The sequence below is a fragment of the Pteropus alecto genome, unplaced genomic scaffold (genome assembly GCF_000325575.1).
Source record: "Pteropus alecto unplaced genomic scaffold, ASM32557v1 scaffold131, whole genome shotgun sequence".
Classification (NCBI taxonomy): Eukaryota; Metazoa; Chordata; class Mammalia; order Chiroptera; family Pteropodidae; genus Pteropus; species Pteropus alecto.
The window spans coordinates 13,445,589-13,464,591 of NW_006434709.1; the positions used below are offsets into that span (position 1 = coordinate 13,445,589).

The 19,003-nt window shown below is 39.2% G+C and overlaps 1 protein-coding gene and 1 pseudogene across 6 annotated transcripts in view; both read right to left on the minus strand.

Annotated features, from left to right (window-relative positions):
• EML6 (echinoderm microtubule associated protein like 6) overlaps nt 1–19,003 on the minus strand; it is a 267,350-nt gene that overhangs the window by 40,879 nt on the left and 207,468 nt on the right. For all 6 annotated transcript variants that reach the window (XR_003045624.1, XM_025045093.1, XM_015587547.2 and 3 more), the window contains 3 exons: nt 15,731–15,907; nt 8,612–8,813; nt 8,388–8,514 (listed from right to left, as the gene is read on the minus strand). Coding sequence is in view for 5 of the 6 variants with exons in the window: in XM_025045093.1 (XP_024900861.1) it covers nt 8,388–8,514; nt 8,612–8,813; nt 15,731–15,907 (506 nt within the window). In the remaining variant the exon portion in view is untranslated. The remainder of the gene's footprint in view (nt 1–8,387; nt 8,515–8,611; nt 8,814–15,730; nt 15,908–19,003) is intronic.
• Nucleotides 15,141–15,256, minus strand: LOC112478055 (annotated as a pseudogene).

Here is a 19,003-nt window from a genome sequence, read left to right on the forward strand (position 1 = left end):
ATATAAAACTATCATAACTAACCTTTGCTTTAAAAATGGCCAAGGTGGGAAATTATTTTAAGCAAAAAAAAAATTAGCTATGAGGATTTCTACTTTCAAATATGTGCACTAAACATTTCCCCTTACAGGCAGCTGGACCTTATAACTCTGTCATTTCGGGAAAAAAAAAACATTAAAGGACAGAAATTTTAAAATGATTTTCTAATTGTTCAGGGACCCCATTTCTAGAAAGCAAATGGTATTTAATTAAGACACAAAGCTTGATTGTATAAAAGATTTAGTTCTTGAAACTTCCTTCTAGAAGATGGTTGTGTACATGTTACACAGCCAGGTAAATATGCTGAATATCTAAATATATCTGATAAATTGATTACTAAAACTATATATATCATAATTTCTACATTTTTTCATAATTCAAAAGCAAACTACATTAAACTTGTGCTAAGACAATATAATTTAAGTGTTAAAAACTAACTTTCCTACTTTAGGCTTTTTTTTTAAAGAAAGAGATGACCTTCCCTGAGATAAGCAGAAGAGGCTCCAGCAAGCCCAAGGCCTTTCTGAGGAAACAAAAAATATGCATCCACTCAGTTTTGAATTTTGAGTTGTGGCCATAAGTTATGCAGCTTCTGTGGTGAGAAGACAGGGGCTGAGGAGGAAGTCTGAACCTCTCCTTTTAGTAAAAAGTGGAAAATGCTAGAATAAATAATGTTACAAAGATGGGTAGATACAGAAAGGGTTAAGTCCTATATTCTATTATTCATCCCCGGATAGATAGCTAAAAGCTGCAAGCCTGAGCATCTGTTAATAAAGGACCTTGGGAGATACAGACTGCTGACTCAGGGGCTCTGAGAAAACAATCTTTGAGCTAACTATGGCATCCACTTAGAAAAATAGAAGTTAGTGAATATTTACCGGCCAACTTCCATAAAACATAGTTCAATTCGCCTTTATTTTGTATCTTATATGATAAACTTAAGTTTTTGTCTGAACACAGTTTCGAGGTTGCAATCTAATATATCAAATAAAAATCTCCATTATTACCATTCCCCAAGCAGATGGCTAATCTAAGCAGTTCAGAGAGGAGACAGGGACAAATGGGCCAAAAAGTAGACATTTAAAAATAAATTATCATCCGTGGCCCCACCAGGTCCGACTAGAAAAATCAATGGCAGTGGGTCAGCTCATTTGGATTTTAATAAAAGAGCACAGTCCACACTTGGAGATATTATTAGATTCTATCCATAAATTTTTAAAAATATGCCTTCGTGATTCACTTCTGTGGTGATCATGCGGTTAACACAAATGCAAAATTGGGGTTGCACGATTCATACAAAAGTTTGGATATTGACACTAAACATGTCTATAGTTGTAAGTTTCTAATTTCTATTTGTTTGTTTGTTTTTATGTGAAAAATAAAAACCTCTGGAGATGGGCCAAAGATGTTTAAACATTATTTTAAAAATATTTGGGAATATCAACATGTAATATGAATATAAAATTTTAATTAAACAAGTTTTAATTTTTAGTGTACTAGTGTCTTTTATAAGGTGATTCTTGTGGCACCCCCAGACAGTGGTATAAAAGCTATGGTTCATCAAAACTGTTCCACTTAGCCTGGGTAAAGTTTTAAATGTCTAATGATTCTTGATATTGATTTGTCTGCATTTACTGGCATCTTTAATGCCTGTATACACACTGTTATGATACTGGTATTGCATACCTGTATATTCAAAGGCGTTTACAAATGATAGTAATTACTGTTTAACATTGAAATAGCCTGAGGTTCTTTTCTGTAATAACACCACCAGTTTCTATCAGAAAAAAAAATAAATAAACGAGAATGAGCTAGAAATTTCCCGAGTGCCCTTCCATATCTACTCTCCACCCTTCTCCTCCTGCTCTGTGCCCTCCGGGCCAGCCATTGCAGAACTGCATCAATGGACTCTGGCCCTTCAGCTTCTGACTGGATGCAGCTCAAGGAGGCTCTAGATGGTGGACAAGGTGAGAGGAGAATGTAGTTGGGCATTTATTTCCCTGACACTTCCTTGCTGGGACTCAAGTTGGTTACCTTCAGTCCATCCCCTCAGGTCTTAGCTCCCTGAAAAGGTCCACTCCTACAGCTATGTTCTCCACTTTTGGCAACAGCTTTCTCGCTTCCCCTTCAGGCTCCGCATGGTTATGCTTTCCAGCTGTTGCTATCCCCAAGGTGCTGCCCCATCCCTGTTGTTTCTCTTAATCCTGCTCGAATGTTTGTTAACAGTTCCTTCATTAGGCTCTCCCCAAATTTCTGCATTTCGGAGTATTGCTTTTTGTTGTTGTTGGGGCCACAACTGACACAGAGAGCTCAGGCTAAACTTGAAAGACTTAAGTTATTCCTTTCCCCGTCTACTGATTTTATGAAATTCTACCTAAGATACTATGTGTCCTATATTTTTATATACTTTGAAACCACTTTTAGGGAGCTTGCACCAAGAATCAAAACCAGAAATGAGAAAGATTTCTGAAGTTTTAGACAACACTATCCGATGTAATGTTCTGAAATACAACATACAATATGGTGCATCAAAGACAGCAAAAAACAAAATGCCTGTTAAAACAAGGCGTAAAAAGAATTAAATGTAAAAATCAACATAACCTCACAGTCTTAAAAGAAGTGATCGGTTTTTCTATTTTAGGTCTCTAATAATTTAAGCAACCCCCCGTGTTTATGGGGAACAAACTAGTGTGCCCGCAGGGACAGGAAAACCAAAGTGGAGCGTGGGATCTCTTGTCAAAAAACAAGGACAATTTCAGAAATACACAGTGAGTGGTATTGTCACAAAGCCACATACACCAACCCAAAGAAAGTTCTGCTAAAAACTAGTGATGATTTAAACATGAAACAATGACAACAAACCATTCGTTGCAATCAGTTGAACCTAAAGAAAGTTATACTATTACTTCAAGAAATAAATAATTTAAACTATACTTTAGAAAAGGAATATAAACCACTAGTAATCAATTAACTGGTACTCAGTTTATCATTAAAAATGAGGTTAGAAGGAGCGAAAAATTAGTTATTGATTTTTAAAAATATGAATTGTTTAATCGATATGCCTTTTCCTTCTTAAAAATTCAAGTTATTAGTATAAATTATTAGATTCAAGTTATTAAATATAAAAAATATTTTTCCTTTTAAGTTGATGCTATGAAATGCCAAATCTTAGGTCAGAGGACAATTGATAAAAATGGAATTTGGACTGACCTGAAACTTGGGCCTTTTGGGGGAGATGTCCCTAAAAGTTGACCTTCCCCTCCCCATCTTACTGTGTCATGGTCATCTGGGGGTTGGCCAAGCACAGTCAGAGTATTTCTAAGAGTCTGGGAGGAATTCACAGGAAGGTGGGAAGACATAAAGTCCCCCATGAGAATGACAAAGTTTCTGTGCCTGGTAGAATCTTTATTCCACAGGGGCATCGCCTACATCTCAGTAGGCATTTGGGAGACTTGGGAAGCTGGTCCTCAAAGAGGATATTGTGTTACCTCCTACTTTATGTTTCCACTTCCACATATGTCTGTATCTTTTGCCATAACAACAAATAAAACCTTTACATCCCCTGTTGGCATCTTCCAACATTCATATTACTGTCCAGTTATGCAAAAGATGCACATAAGGATAAGAATCCTTGATTGTCCTGCCCGGCTGAGGGTGATATGGGCATGGACCAGTTACCACTGTATATTGCATCTCTCCCTCCTTCCAAGTGGTAGTTTAAAGCAATTATCCTTGTCCTATCCTCTCTTCACCACCGTCTATTGGGCATGGTATGGTGGTTAACATTATTAGCCACAGCACGTGAGGAGATTTACCTATTCTGGACAGGAAGACTTCATAACTTCCTGAGATCCTGGATGTGGAGCTGGATGCAATAATGATTGAGACTCTGAGATGTCTCTCTTTGGGGAGGGGATAACTACGTTTTCAATCATATGTGGGATAGTTTAATTTGGAGCATTTTAAGAGCATGTATGTGGCAAGAAAAGGGTGGAGTATAGTAGACATTTGCCATTGAGTCCACTGCTGCTAGCCTATAAATTGTCAAAGGTTCATATATCTTAGGTCATAGTGATTGATTCGGTATGATCTGCCAGAGCCAATAGTACATCATAAGACATTTGTGGGGCCTTGTGAAATCAGAGGCAATTTTTCCCTGAATGCTGAATTTGAACCACAGAGACTGTAAGATCCAGGTACTCCAGCCATTTTTCTACTTGAAAAATTGCAATAACCCAGAGAATGCAAAACTGAGATGGAGAGAGAACAGAATTCTGGCAGTAAGATTTGAGTTCCCATACCAAGTGACACCTGAAGTCACCGTATTCCTGGATTTCAGGTGTGTGAGCCAATGGGTTTCTTTGCTTAGGCCAGTTTGCATTGGGTGACTCACTTGAAAGTAAAGACTTTACCTTAAAAATCAAAAAATGATATAAAAATCAAAAAATGATATATAAATGAGGTGTGACCTTGATAATGTATTGAGAGAAACTTCATAATTTTATAGGCAACTCTAGTAATCTGGTACTGAGCAAACTTTAGGGATTTTGTCCCTTGATGAGTTTGTGAAAAGAACTGTTTTTACCAAAGTCATAATATAGGATTTTTGTACCATTTCTTATGCTGTGATGATGATAAGCATTTTGTTTCTCAAATTGCTCTGAAAAACTATATTTTCCCTCTTTCCGTTTTTTTTTCTCAAAAAGAACTTCCTGACTTTTTAAATATTTACTCAATAATAAATTTAAGTTTGCAGATGGATAAAACAGATATTACTCTATGAGGAAAAATGGCAAAGTAAGAGATGAAGTCAAAAGCTGTGGTCAAGGGGGAGAGGCAGGTTGAAGCTGGGAGCTGAAGAGGCAGGGGAGGCTTAGAAAGATTGTTCTAGACCCGAATTAGATGGAGTCAGCTGGGGATGAAGGATAGCACTGTGAGTCAGCCCCAAGTGTTATATGTTTGTGGGATTAGCCCGGTATTCCTTTGAGAGCAATTATAAATTACTCTCAGCTTTCCCTTTCTCAAAAAGATTGGAATTGGAGATCAAATGACTTCTGAAGAATAAGAACTCATAAGGTGTTGGAAATTGTATAAAGAAACACAAGCACGCTAGAGCACAATAAAAGTGGGTGACCAGGACACTCAATAAACACCTGGAAGGGATTATATGTTTGTGGGATTATCCCGGTATTCCTTTGAGAGCAATTATAAGTTACTCTCAGCTTTCCCCTTCTCAAAAAGATTGGAATTGGAGATCGAATGACTTCTGAAGAATAAGAACTCATAAGGTGTTGGAAATTGTATAAAGAAACACAATCGAAAGCTTCATGGCTATTTTAAAATCAAATATTAAAGTCACATTAGAAATAATCTATGATGCCTTAAGTTTTAGCAATTAGGAATTCAGTTGCTTAAAAAAATAATTGATGCATAATGTGCAACTGCCATCAAGGCATTGTTCACAATATGAAAGATGCCATACTCATCTCATGGTTTCTAATGTAGAGAGGAATTTAAACTGAAGGTAGAACTGCCTAAAACATTGGTAAAAGGCAAAATAGCTCCCTGCGCAGAGTGGGTGTTCAAAGCTCCTATCTCTTGTGGCCCTCGTCTATTTGTCTCCCATTAGTCTTACGGGTGCATGTCTTGGCACAAATGTTTAGAAAAGGCACCCAGGTATAGGCAGGTACCTGCAGGTATACACACGAAGCAACAATAAAGGGAAGGTCCAGGAGACCCTCTGCCTGTCCAATCAGCAGGGTTTGAAGCAGTCAAGGGAACGGCGTCAAGGTTGACAGTCTGGAATATTCCCAGGGAGAAGCTGGGTGTTGCCTGGCCCCATGTTCCTGATGTCTAAGACCCCCAGCATTTTTCTGTCTCTACCTCTCCTTCATGCTCGGGACACTGGAGTCCATGTAACCCATTTTGTACCCCACCTGAGGACTCAGGTAAGCTGTCTGCCTGACTTATTGTTAAGAGTTCTCCCTTTCTCAAGGGCTCCTGCCCCATCTTCCCTTTCTCATCCTGCTTTCTCACAAATTTTCTGAAGGCTCTGCTTTGCCTGGTGTCACTTGATATGGGAACTCAAATCTTCCTGCCAGAACTCTGTTCTCTCCCCATCTCAGTTCTGTCTCTTCTGCAGTTCAGAAGCTGCCTACAGTCCTATCTCTGAGATTCAAGCTTCTCTAAAATTACTGACAAGGACTAGTGGAGACTCCTTGTTCTTGGTTTTGATTAGGATTTGTACCCATGGAGGCTGCTAACTCAGACACCACTTCCTGCTCCTTCCCCGTTCACCCCTTTCTGGTGTGGTCCTGCTTTGCTCCCAGCATGCTGTGCAGCTGGCATCCTGCTCTCTGGTTACAGCCTCCTGTGGGAACTGATGCTGTCAAGGCTTTTTAATTTATCAAAGACTTTGCTATTTATAGAAAGGACTTGATTATTCTCTGGACCCTGTATTTATCTTAAAATTGTTTTCTTCACTGCATGTTTTCTTCACTGCATGTTTTCTTCACTACGCCCTAGTGTGAATTATTTTCTAAAATGCCAGTAAAGTACTAAAATAACTTCCCCTATATCTCATAATACCATGAAGCATTTGTCTTGAAAAATAAAAAGCAATCCTGTATGTGCTATGAATGACAAGTTCCTAATCTGGCATGTTGAAGAAGATGAGGTAGCTTCAAAATTCTTAAGATTAAAAATTCTTCTTAGGGTTCTCTCTACTATCTTGTCTACCACCTGTTCCTAAACTGAGAAGCATGAGATTTTTACAGACCTTCCCAAAGAGACACCAGGACCAAGAAAGGTTCAGATGAGCCTCAGTTTAGGTTAGAAACCAGCTGTAGTATTTGGAATTAGGAATTTGTTTACATTTCTACATCTCAGTGGCCAGTCTAAATCACAGTATGATGAAGTACTTACTGATTGTAGAAATCAGCCACAAACCAGCTTGGAATAATAGCCAAGTCAACTCATTACATAATGGTATGTGAAACTGAAAAGGTTAATTAATTTCTTTTTCAAAAGAATGTTTAATTTAGGCCAAATGTTTTCTTAGAGTAAACTATTTAAGTAGGAGGGTTATCCATGCACTTTTGTGCAGATACGTTCTTTTTATTTTTAGAATTAGGTCCTTTCAAATTATTTCTTTTGGGGGGCCACTAAAAATCTACGTTGAAAGCAAAATAAATTATAATTTACAGACTACTATAGGAAAATCTCTCTCTCTCTTTTTTTTTAATCAAAAGAGAGCTCTGAATCTTCATAGTAATATCTAACAAAGATGCTAGGGAAGAATTAAGGTTTTTTTGCACTGGATTTTTTTGCAATCTTCCTGCCTGTCGCACACCCCCATTTATCGAGTTTATTTTAACATCTGGCACTGAACTGAAGCAGGAGCGGGAAAAGACATTTTATTTCTTTGCATCTAAAGTCCCACCTAATAGTAAAAGTTGATAGATCATATTTATTGAATAGTTATTATTAGGCAGAAATCCATGCTGAATGCAAAAAACAACTTGAATCTCATCAATTATACACTTGAAACCAAGGTACTTGTGACAGCTGAACCCACGTCAGTGTGAAGAGCCCACAGAGAATTCTTAGACATCTTTGAGACCCATGAAATTCTTTTTAGATATTAGATAAATATTTACTCAATATTTATCCTCGCCAGTATGAATATAATAAATTAATAGTAGTAATCATGAGTTTTCTTTCTTTTTCTACAAATTTTAAAGTGTTAGACAATTTCTCTTATCAATTACAGTAATAACTTATAATAAATAGCACATCAAAAAGGCCTAAAATAATACCAGCAACCTTCCTTATACACAGAGGATCCAAGACTACAAAATCAAATTCGTTATGCCTGGAATCGCCAAACACACCTGAACAAATCTGGGCAGGTGAAGACATAGTAACAGTAGATACAACAAGTGATACAGAGTAATGCACAGACTCTGGTTAGAATGAAAGATTATTTTTCTCAACCCACAAATATTTCTTCATGACCTTAGAGGCCTGCCCTCCTTCCTACCTCTCTAGTCAGCATCCTCTCCATCAGCCATCACATTCAGGACAGCAAGGAAAGCCTAGTCCGAACAAACCTCAGTTATATTCCAGTCACATTCCATAAACAGCTTTAGCAAAGTGCAACCTACCCTTTGTCATATATTGAGAGCTACAGGAAGCATCCCCCAACTTAATCCTGTGTGCAGGTTAAGACTGTGCGTACACATGAAAGACTAGTTTAAGTAGTAACTTTGAGGGCAAAGAAAATGCACTCTGGTTTAAATGAGTTTGTGAATAGGTATAACGTATGCAGACAAACCTGGCGACACCATACCTTTCTTCCATTGAAACTTCTTTCATCTGCTGGTGTGGTTTGGTGCCCTCCATTTCCCTGATGCTCACAGCGTAGATCTTGGTAGTGTAATCAATGGCCTTTTCTCTCGCAACGTCACTGTCATAGCCTCGAACAACAGAGAGAGATGGGGAGTGGAGTTGGTTTGCTGCGGCTCAGGAGGGATGTGAAGATGGCACGGCTGGGGCATGGCAGTTGGGGCTCACCTCCATCCTCTTCTGCGTCGGTGTCCGACTCCTCGCTGTCCACCAGCTTGCTCTCCTGAGTCCCCACAAACTCCCTCGTCCAAATCATCAAGGCTGTGTCAGCGCCACCTACCGTGAGCAGCACAGAGTCGTTGTGCAGCCATCTCACGTTGGTCACATGTGCACTGTGTCCCACATACTTCTTGAATTTCGCATGCTGGCCCTGTAAAGCCAGAAATTGACCATTACCCCATGTTGGAGTCTCATTATTCCTGTCTCTGTACTATTTCATCCATGTTATTCTCTAGAGTGGCTTCTACTGGATACAAATGAAACAGTTTATTTATGCAGCATTTTTTTCTACATTTCTCTGGAATGTAAGCTCCATGAGGACAGGGACTGCGTCTCTTTTTCCCCCTAACATGTTACCTGGCTCATCATAGGTGCTCAATAAATAGTATGTGAGGAAACAAATGAAATGTTAGACTACAGAACCTATTTCTGGGAGCATAAGGAAGTATAAAAAGGTTATTTCTGTTCCTTTCAAACATCGAATATGCATTCTCCGCAGGTCTCTAGTGTAAACTCCTGATTGTCAGTCTGGCTGACAGTTGAGATCAGAAGTGTTCTCCCAGTTATTCCCCACAGTGGTATTTGTACCAAAGCCCAGACTATGACAGAACAGCAAGGGACTTCTCATAATCCTGGGGCCTCGAGTAAGATTTAAAACATACACAACAGTTTCTGCCATGGACACTGGAAACAATTTCTAATGCTAGAAACACCCAAATAATTTATTAAAAAACAAAATATGCTCCTTTTCAACAAACATGGATGAATAAATAGGACCCAATTTATTAGTAATTACTGCAATCTCTTCAGAGTGGCATGCCCAGGTCACACCGCCTTTATCCCCCCAGGTGGGGAAGGAAGAGAGCAAATGTGAGTAAGCGGCTCACTCTGGGGCCGCCCTGGCAAGTGGTGGGAGCTGACGCTGGCACTAGAAGCCAGCTTCCATTTCTGGCTCATGAGCCGCGGCCTGGTAAAAACAGCTTCAGCAGCAGCCATTTAAAGACGGAGAGTTTTTCCACCCTCTCAGCAACTCCCAGGGAATACCTTACGCAATGTGGGAAGTCATGTGTACTTTCTGAGGTCATGAGAGGGCCATCAGTGTCCCACATGAAAGCTTTATTCAATAATTGACAGGAGGCTTCCAGAGGGTTTTGGACTGGTGTGCTGGAGAACCTGAAACCTCCACAGGCATGCGGCAGGAGACAGGTGTGGGAGGGCGCATGACTTTAGAACTCCCCGGTAGAGCTCTCTCTGTATTTGGCCAACCCCTACCTGACAGCAGAATGGAACCGCCCAATCCTCAGCAGAGTACTGACTGTAGAAAAGTGAGGGAAACAAACAGGTGGACAGCATTTCCAGGAAACCCTCCAGAGCCACGAGTTTGCTAAGGGAATAGGCAGAGCAAAATAAGGATTTTCAAGGAAACCCACTGTGTGACCAGGTGAGTTCCAGAAGGCATGAAAGCAAAGAGGACAGTCACAGTGGCTACAGCCACTTGTCCTGCTGGTCCTCCTGCTAGGAGCAGGAACCAATTCATTATATATGCTGCAAATGCAAGCCGGTTTCTTGAGAGGGAGAGAAAGTAAAAAAGCCTGAGATATGCCTCTCTATACCCTTATTTATATGAGGGGGCACAGGGTTCTAGACAGGATAGAAGAAAGAATCCAAAGAGAAAGGTTTAGGGGTAAAAATATCCTAAGGTGATCAGAATCTTTATAGAGGGGAAAAAAGTGACACAAAGGAGTAAGAGAAAGGGAAAAATTCTGAGTCACTGAAGCTATCTGACAAAGCCAATATTCTCCCAGCCAAGGGTAATTCAAGATTCTCAGAATAGGAAGTAAGATCACTGCTCCAAGGAACGATAAAGGGAATTCACAGTTATTAGAAGTTTCCAGGAAAGCAGCTGCTCCCCCAGGAGGAAGAGGCTGGCAAGGATGTGTGGTGGTTCTCTTAGGGCCTTCAGAATGAGCCTCCTGAAGACCTGGCACAGCCAGTTGGATGGGCTGTTTTTCTGGATCATCATGCCAAATCGTGTATTTCTGCTACACGCATCAGGACTTGCTACCACAACCCTCCTCTTCCTCTGACTGCTGAAAGAATGGGGAGTCTGAGATATGTCTCCAGAGTGCTGGTTGTTAACCACTTTTAGGTGAGAAATTCCTGAGAATCTGATGAAAGCTGTGCACCTTCTCTCCACATTCACATTTCACATAGTTTCTCTGTATGTAAAATTTTACTGTACAAGCCTCCTCTTTGAAGAACCACTCTCTTGAGCCTTTGACATTCTGAGAAAGACTCTTAAGGGTGGGTTTTAAAAATGTAAATGACCTGGTGACATTTTAACCTCTTCAGTGTAGTATTAGGGCACAGCTTTGGAAGGAAAGGGAGGCTGTGGGAAGCAATGGGCTAGCTACACAGATAGTGTCAAAGGACAGAATCGCATGTGGTTTAAGGCCCTGGAAAATGGGTGGGCTCTGGCAAAGGAGAGTCTATCTCATGGAGGCTGGAAACAATACGATTGTCAGGGGACTAAGGATCTCAGTGAAAATATTTTAAACTGTAAGACTGAATATATAAGGACCCATAATTGTCATGGAAAGAAAAATGCCAGGAAGAGATGCCTAATAACTCATAGGAGGAGAGAAGAAAAAGGGCCAAGAAGAAGGCACAATCTTAGAGTCTGACAAACGGGACTTGAATTTTGGACACAGAGAGAGAGCTGTGTGGTGATAAAATTTCATAGTTATCACCAAGACTTGACTACATGGAGCTCAATGCTTGGAATACTATAATGGGGTGCTGTCAATCCAGCTGGGCTGCCATAAAAAAATATGACATGTTGGGTGGCTTAAACAACAGAAATTTGTTTCTCACAATTCTGGAGGCTGGGGAGTCTAAAATCAAGGTGCCAGCTAATTCTATTCCTGGTGAGAGCTCTCTTCCTGGCTTATGAACACCACCTTCTCACAATAGGCTCCTTTCCCGCCGCCCCCCCCCCCGCCCCCGTGTATGTGTGTACATGTGCATTCATAAGCGCAGAAAGAGAAAATGAGCTCTTTGGTGTCTCTTATAAGGGGCATCAATCTTATCAGGTCAGGGCCCTACTCTTATGACCTCATTTAGCCTTAATTACTTTTATAAAGACTTTATCTCCAAATACAGTTACATTGGGAGTTAGGGCTTCAAGATATGAATTTTGATGGGAACAAAGTCCATAGCAGGTGAACTTTGTCCAACATATCCAGAGTATTGGAGGAGTGTAACTACACCGCTGGAAATATTCGTCAGCTCGGGCCTATGTATTTGGAAGGGTAAGTGTGCAAGAAAAATCAGGTTAAAAAAAGAGGAAGAGAAATAATACTATCAAAAGAGTTTATATTGGCCAGTGGTTTTTGAATACTTTAAATTATGAAATCATTTCTTCAATCAAATCTTGCACAGTAAAACTCAAGAATAAAAAGATAACACAATCCAACTTAAAATAGTAGATAAAAGATCTGTACAAACACTTCACAAATGGCAAATAAGCAAATTTAAAGTGCTCAGAATCATTAGTCATCAAGGAAATGCATACTACAAACACAAGAGTTCACACTGTCTACTCCCCAGGGCAGCTAAATTTTACAAGTCTAACAACACTGAATGTTGGCAACTGGAGCTCTCTTACATTTTTGGTGGGAACGAAAAATGGAAAAAGGTCTGGAAATTTCTTAAAAAGTTAAACATACATTTCTCCCTATGACCCAGAAATTCTACTCCTACGTATTTACTTAAGAAAAAGAAAATATATGCCCACAAGGATTTGTCCAAAAATGTTATATCAATAGCTATGTGGATAAACTGTTATATTCATACAATGGCATTCCACTCAGCTATAAAAAGGAAGAGATTATTATTACACATAACAACTTGGAGAAATCGCAGAAACATCATCTGAATGAAAAAAGCCACACACAAAACAGCACTTGATTATTCCATTTATATGAAATTCTAGAACAGGTAAAACTAACCTATGGTGAAAAACGTTGGAATATTTTTTTCATGAGGTTAGAATGGGGGTAGAGACTGATCCAGAAGGAACATAAGGAAATTTCCTGGGGTGATGATAATGTTTTATATCTTGATAGGTATTTGAATGACATAGGTGTGTTTGTCAAAGCTCATCAAAAAGAACCTTAATACCTGTGCATTTAAATTGCATATAAATTTTACTTTAAAAATACCATAAATGAATGTTGGATTCTAGGTAATGATATGCATGCTGAATCATTTAGGAGTAAGTATCCTGATGTCTACAATTCACGTTGAATTATAGACTCTGGGTGTGGGGTTCTAGGAGTTCACTTTAGCTGTATGCTTAAAAATTTTTATAACAAAGTGTTGGAAAAAAACGTATATAGAAGGTCAATGTATAAAACACAGAACAGAGTGGCTCTAGCTGAAGCAGAGGTGGGACTCCAGAACCCATTCAGTTGGCCCCTACTTTGTTTTCTGGGGTGGACCCTGAGGAACCTCCTGGAACTCCGGGACACAGCTTGACATTACTGCTAAAGACAGCACGCCTGGTCAGGCCAGGTACACAGATGATGAATTTCCAGGCCCAACAATAAATCTAGCATAGGAGCATGATACAATACCAGTATGGGGATTTCAGCTATCTGGATATCTGCCAAAACCTTAGTCTAATAGTTGGGCATCATTAACTTCTTGACTTTTCCTACTGACACTCTCATTTCAAAAAAATGTAGAAATAGCAAAAAAAAAAAAAAAAATTGCTTCATAGGACTGAATTCTGATCAAAGAGCAAGAGCTGGTAAGAGACAGTGAAGTGATAGACCACTGAGAGAAGGCCACCAGGTAGTTTTGAAAGTGAAGGGAAGGCTGGATAGAATTAGAAATGAATCTTAGAAAAGGCTCCCCAAAATTATTTTCTGACAAGATATTAACAAATGAAGAAGGACAAAGGACGGCATCTGAAGATACCAAAGTGGCTGCAGAGGGAACTGGTGGGTTGTTTTAAATGTACGGATGACAAAAGGAGGAGCGAATAACCAAGGATGAAAACAAAAGTCTTGCACAGACAACTTTACTATAGTTTCAGGAATGTTAAAGTCAAAAACTATGACAATTGCAAAGGTTTTCATGTATACAGGGCTGAAAGAAAAATAGAGAAAAGTTAAGAACACTTCTTTTAGATCAGATGGTTTAAGATAAACAGAAAGCAGATTTACTTATTTCTTCTATTAAAGAGAATGCTCTTCAAACCACAAAGGCAAAACAGAGCTCATGCACTTCAGTACAGGTGCCTTCAAATGTGACCACAGAAATAAGATCAGTAATAGCTGAGGAATTTAGAAACCAGGAGAGGTGATACAAACATAAAAATGTTCCAGGATCCAAAAGGGAAAACAAGTAGAATCTAGCAAAATATTGATTCGTGAGTTGATGTAATCCTTGGAAAATTCTAGGGTGAATTATTACACAAAACATCGATAAGAACATGAAAAAGGAAGCAATGATTACTAGGCAGCAACAGGGGTTCACTGTGAACTATCCCCATGTCTTTTACTGGGTGGTTTGTTAGAAGGCGGGATTAGGGATACTAGAGACACAATTAATCTGGCTTTTAGCAAGATATGTGCCAAGTCTTCAGTGATGTCTTGCCGAATGAAAAAGGGAAATATGAGCTCCCTGACAGCATAATCAGATAAACATAAATGTCTGTAACTGACTGAAGAACTGTAACGACATGTGTGCATTAATAAACAGAATGAAAAACTAAATGGGGGCTCTTGGTGGTGGTGTTTGGTTGTTCTAGTCTATATTTTGTTTTCTTTCCAGGATTTAGAACTCATACTTGTGAAATCAGAGAATAATGTGATGTTGGAAGGGAAAGTAAATACTTTCAAAAAGTATTTAAAAGATGGTGACAGTTTGGAACAATGAGATAAAATAAACAAGATAAATCTTATTTGGCACAAATATAAAGTTCTGTACTCAGAGTTTAAAAAGTCAATTGTTTGGGTACAAGATAGAGGATAACCTCAACATTTTTGGCAGTGACATCTACGATTCAATTGTGTAGTGTGGCAGCCAAAAGAGCCGATGCCTTTTAGTTTGATTTAAAACAAATATAGTTAAAACAAGAAGAGTCCTACAGTACCCTGAGCTGGTCAGATTACATCTGATGCACTGAATTCAGTTCCAGATGAGATTGTTTAAAATGGAATTGATAGAATGGAATGTGCTTAGAGGGAGGGAGAACTAAAAACCATGTCACATGGCTGAGGGAACTGAAGATGTTTAGGCTGGAGAGAATGAGACTTCAGGGAGCCAAATATGATCCTCCTATATACAAAGGCTGTTAAAGGACTAGAATTATTCAGTAAGGATTCTGAAGGTAGAACTTTAGCTAAAGAGAAAAAAATTCAACTCAATATGTAACAAAACTTTTTTTAAAATTTATTATTATTATTTATGTCTGCAACACCTGGACTTCCTAGGTGGTCTCCCATCCAAGTACTAACCAGGCCCAACACTGCTTAGTTTCCGAGATCAGACATCAGGCTTGTTCAGGGTGGCATGGCTGTAGACCATGGACTGTGGCTCCATGGGGGCATGAACCCAGGACCTTCCACGTGTAAAGCAGATGTGCTAATCACTACACTATGGAACCACGTCCTAGAACAAAACATTTTAACGACTGGAGCTATTTAAAAATGAATCAGGCTGCTTTGTGAAATGGTAACTTCATCTTGGGAAGTGCGCTAGTACACGTTTGAAAGACATCAGTCTAAGGTGTAGTAAAGAAAATTTTTACTCTGCAGTTTGTGAGATGTTGGATTTAATGACCACTAAAGGCCTTTCAAGGAGAAATTCTATGCCACCAAAATCTGACTCAAATTAGTAAATATCATGTCATGAAGGTTTTTATATAGCATAAAGAATGATACTGTAGATAACATTATTGATTCTTTATGCCTTCAATATTTAAAAATCCACTTAGATAAAATAGATTTGGGGTCATTAATGACTGAGCAAGCATATATAATAAATATGCAATATTACCTTGACAGGATATGAAAAAAGCTTGACGAAACCAAAATCATCTCCAGTGGCTAAAAGGGAGCAGTCTTTGGTGAGACTGGCAGCATTTACATCGGTCACATCACTGTGTGCTGGCCAGATCCCCTCACAGGTGGGCCCCAGGACACAGGTCCACGTGTCCCACTCTATCTTCTCAATCTTAAAAAGGAGAAAAGAAAATTAATATATTTTTGCATAACCTAGAGATCTTTTTGCCTAAATGAAACAATTTAAGACTGAATAGTTCTCAATGACGACTGCCAACATCAGGTATTTGTGTTGGGTGCTGAGGTACACAAGTTCTAAGCTGCATTTTTAAAGTGGTAGATGCACTGTCTTAAGAAACCAACACTGCAGTCAAATATCCATATATTCTTTTCTAGATAAGATGAACATTTTTGAATTGTGGAAATTTAACAATAAAGTTTTTTAGTTCTTACCTAAATACAATTTATCATTGTATAAACCACAAGCCAGAGCAGGGTTTTTCAGTGTCAGCTCTACTGGCATTTTAGGCTTTGTTGTCAGGGGCCATCCTGTGTATGGTCATATGTTTAGCAGCATCCTGGTCTTCTACCCACTGGATGCCTATAGCACCTCCTCTCCAAGTTGGTTCTAGACATCGCCAAACGTCTTGGGGGAGGGGGAAAATTGCTCCCAACTGAAACCACTGAGCTGGATTGATCAATGGGACCGATCATTTAGCAAACTAATTTAAAAAGCTACAAGACATAACTTTCTAAAGATGGCTTTTTGGAAAAAAGAGTAGTGAGATTCTGCAACTAGCTTAATAACCATTATGCTCTAGAGAGACTATTTTAAAAATCTGAAGAGCTGTTCATATGGTACTACCATAAATATAAATTTTATTCTTTAAAATTATTTTGTCTGAAATTGATGGACAGAAAGTTTGTATAGGTTAAATGCTGGAAAAAAAATCGAGTCTTTTAAAATAAAACAGCAACAATAAACAATAACAACACTGTGTATTAGACTTCTTGGAAGATTTCATCTCATTTACTCTCATTTAAGAACTGCTAGTACATCTTGATACTATAGTTTCTTTAGATAAGCACTTTAAAGCACTGTTTAGAATAGTATAAAAATCATTAGAGGACTGTAGCTAAAATTACAAGCCAGACCACTCCCTTTGGATTTGATAACTGCTTTGCACACAGTTAACACACCTCTCCTCAATGCTGTTGTTTTCTGTTAGCTGTCGCTGCTTAGAAATAACAAGATAGAGATGCAGCCAGGATTTCAGTCATGAGGGGAAGTGCTAGTCGTATTTTAACATTTCAGATGTCTTCTCATTTAACAGTCTATGTTTCTTCTGGAGACACAGAGAACTGGAACCAAAAACCTGCGCTGGCCCGGTCGGTGACTTGAGGTGCCACGAGCAGGGCCACAAACTGCAGGGACTTGAGATGGTTCTCACACTTACCTCAGCTTCCTGAGGGGCGATGGAGATTCCTCAACCCTTAGGGCGTCCTACACTGATCTCCACAGGAAAAGGATAGGGGAATCACCCCTGCTGCTTCTAGAAGCAGGCTTTCTGGTCACTGCCTCCTTTCCAGGTTTCAGAGTCTACTTCTGAGACCCTCACTGTTCATCCCCAATGCCGCCTCCCTGGGTGACGCCTTCCCTGGCCTCATTATCTAGGCAGGAAAATGGGGCGAGCTGGGATTGTTCATCATACAGTCACCCCAACAGAATACCCTTAGATCTGGACACTGTGCTCTGATGGGAGGCAAATGTCTAATTTGTTAGAAGGTACAGAAATTGCATTTAAAATAGAGCATTTAGAATGACTCCTCTAACCCACAAAGCCCAAAAGGGGTAAACAAGCTTGTTAAAAACGCTGGAATGTAGAAGGAAGGAGAGTCCTCAGTCTCTTCCTTAGCACTTTGCCAGATCACCATTTTCCAGAGAAGGCCACTCTGGAAGCCCACAGAGAAGACAGTCACATAAGTCACCGCACACTTAGGAAGCAGAAGGAAAGTGAAAGTCTAGAGAGCTGGCCTCCTAGTATAGAGCTACTTTAACTGCACCGAGTTGCATCAGATGGATTTAAATTGACATTTTAATATTTGTCATATTTAACTATATTCTGGATAAGCTTTATATTAGTTTCACTGCGGCTGTTTCTTTTTTAAAAAGCTTTTAAAAAGGAGATTTTCAAAATCCTTCATATCCAGTTGAAGGGCCTGACAATATTGGTGATGAAAACCATGAGCTACCTCTTTGGTGCTCCTAGGAATGGCAATACCAGGGAGGCCAGGCTGAAGCAACGTTAGCTGCAGGGACTCCCCAGGCAACAGCACCAGAGATCAGCCTCTGGAATAACAAATGTGCGTCACAGTGACAATGAACTCTTTGGAACTAGAGCCTAGCATTTCAGGCTTATAGCACAAATTTCCCTCTTATGTAAATTATTCTATGTAATAATTGCTCTTCTGTCTCAAGTTGGCTTCACCTCCCATTCCTATCATTTGGTTAAATTGCACTTTATTTTAGTATTCTTATTTTGGGTCACCAGAATGGGATGGGAAAATATGGGTGAAGTGATGTAAAACGATGCTTAAAAACACTGAAGAAATTCCGGTAGAATCACACAGAGACCTTTCTAGACTGGGATCATAGCTCCATGGTCTTACTCTCTTGGAACCTTTATTTCTCTATATGTAAAATGAAACTGACAACTATCACACAAGGCTATTGTGAAAATTAAAATACAGGCATATAAAGTGCCTGACACATTCAACAGATGTTCAGTGAATGAATGACATAATTAAAAATATCCTTACTCAAGGCTATGTTTCTCCATATGCGACAACATGGATGGATCTTGAGAGTTATCGTGCTAAGTGAAGTAAGTCAGACAGAAAAGAACAAGAACCATATGATTTCATTCTGATGTGGGGGTATAAAACAGAAAGCAACAAACGAACAACCAGAACAAACTCATAGACCCAGACGACAGTGTGGTGGGTACCAGAGGGGAGCAGGGAGAATAAAGAGGGTAAGGGGGTGAAAATACATACTGACGGAAGGAGACTAGACTTTAGGTGGTGAGCTCACAATGAAGTATACAGACGTTGTATTATAAAATTGTATATCTGAAACTTATATAATGTTATTAACTAATGTTACCCCCAATAAATTACTTTATTACTTTATTTATTACTTTATTACTTATTTATTTATCTCACCTCTCACAGTTAGATTTCTTTCTGTAACCACATATTTGACCCC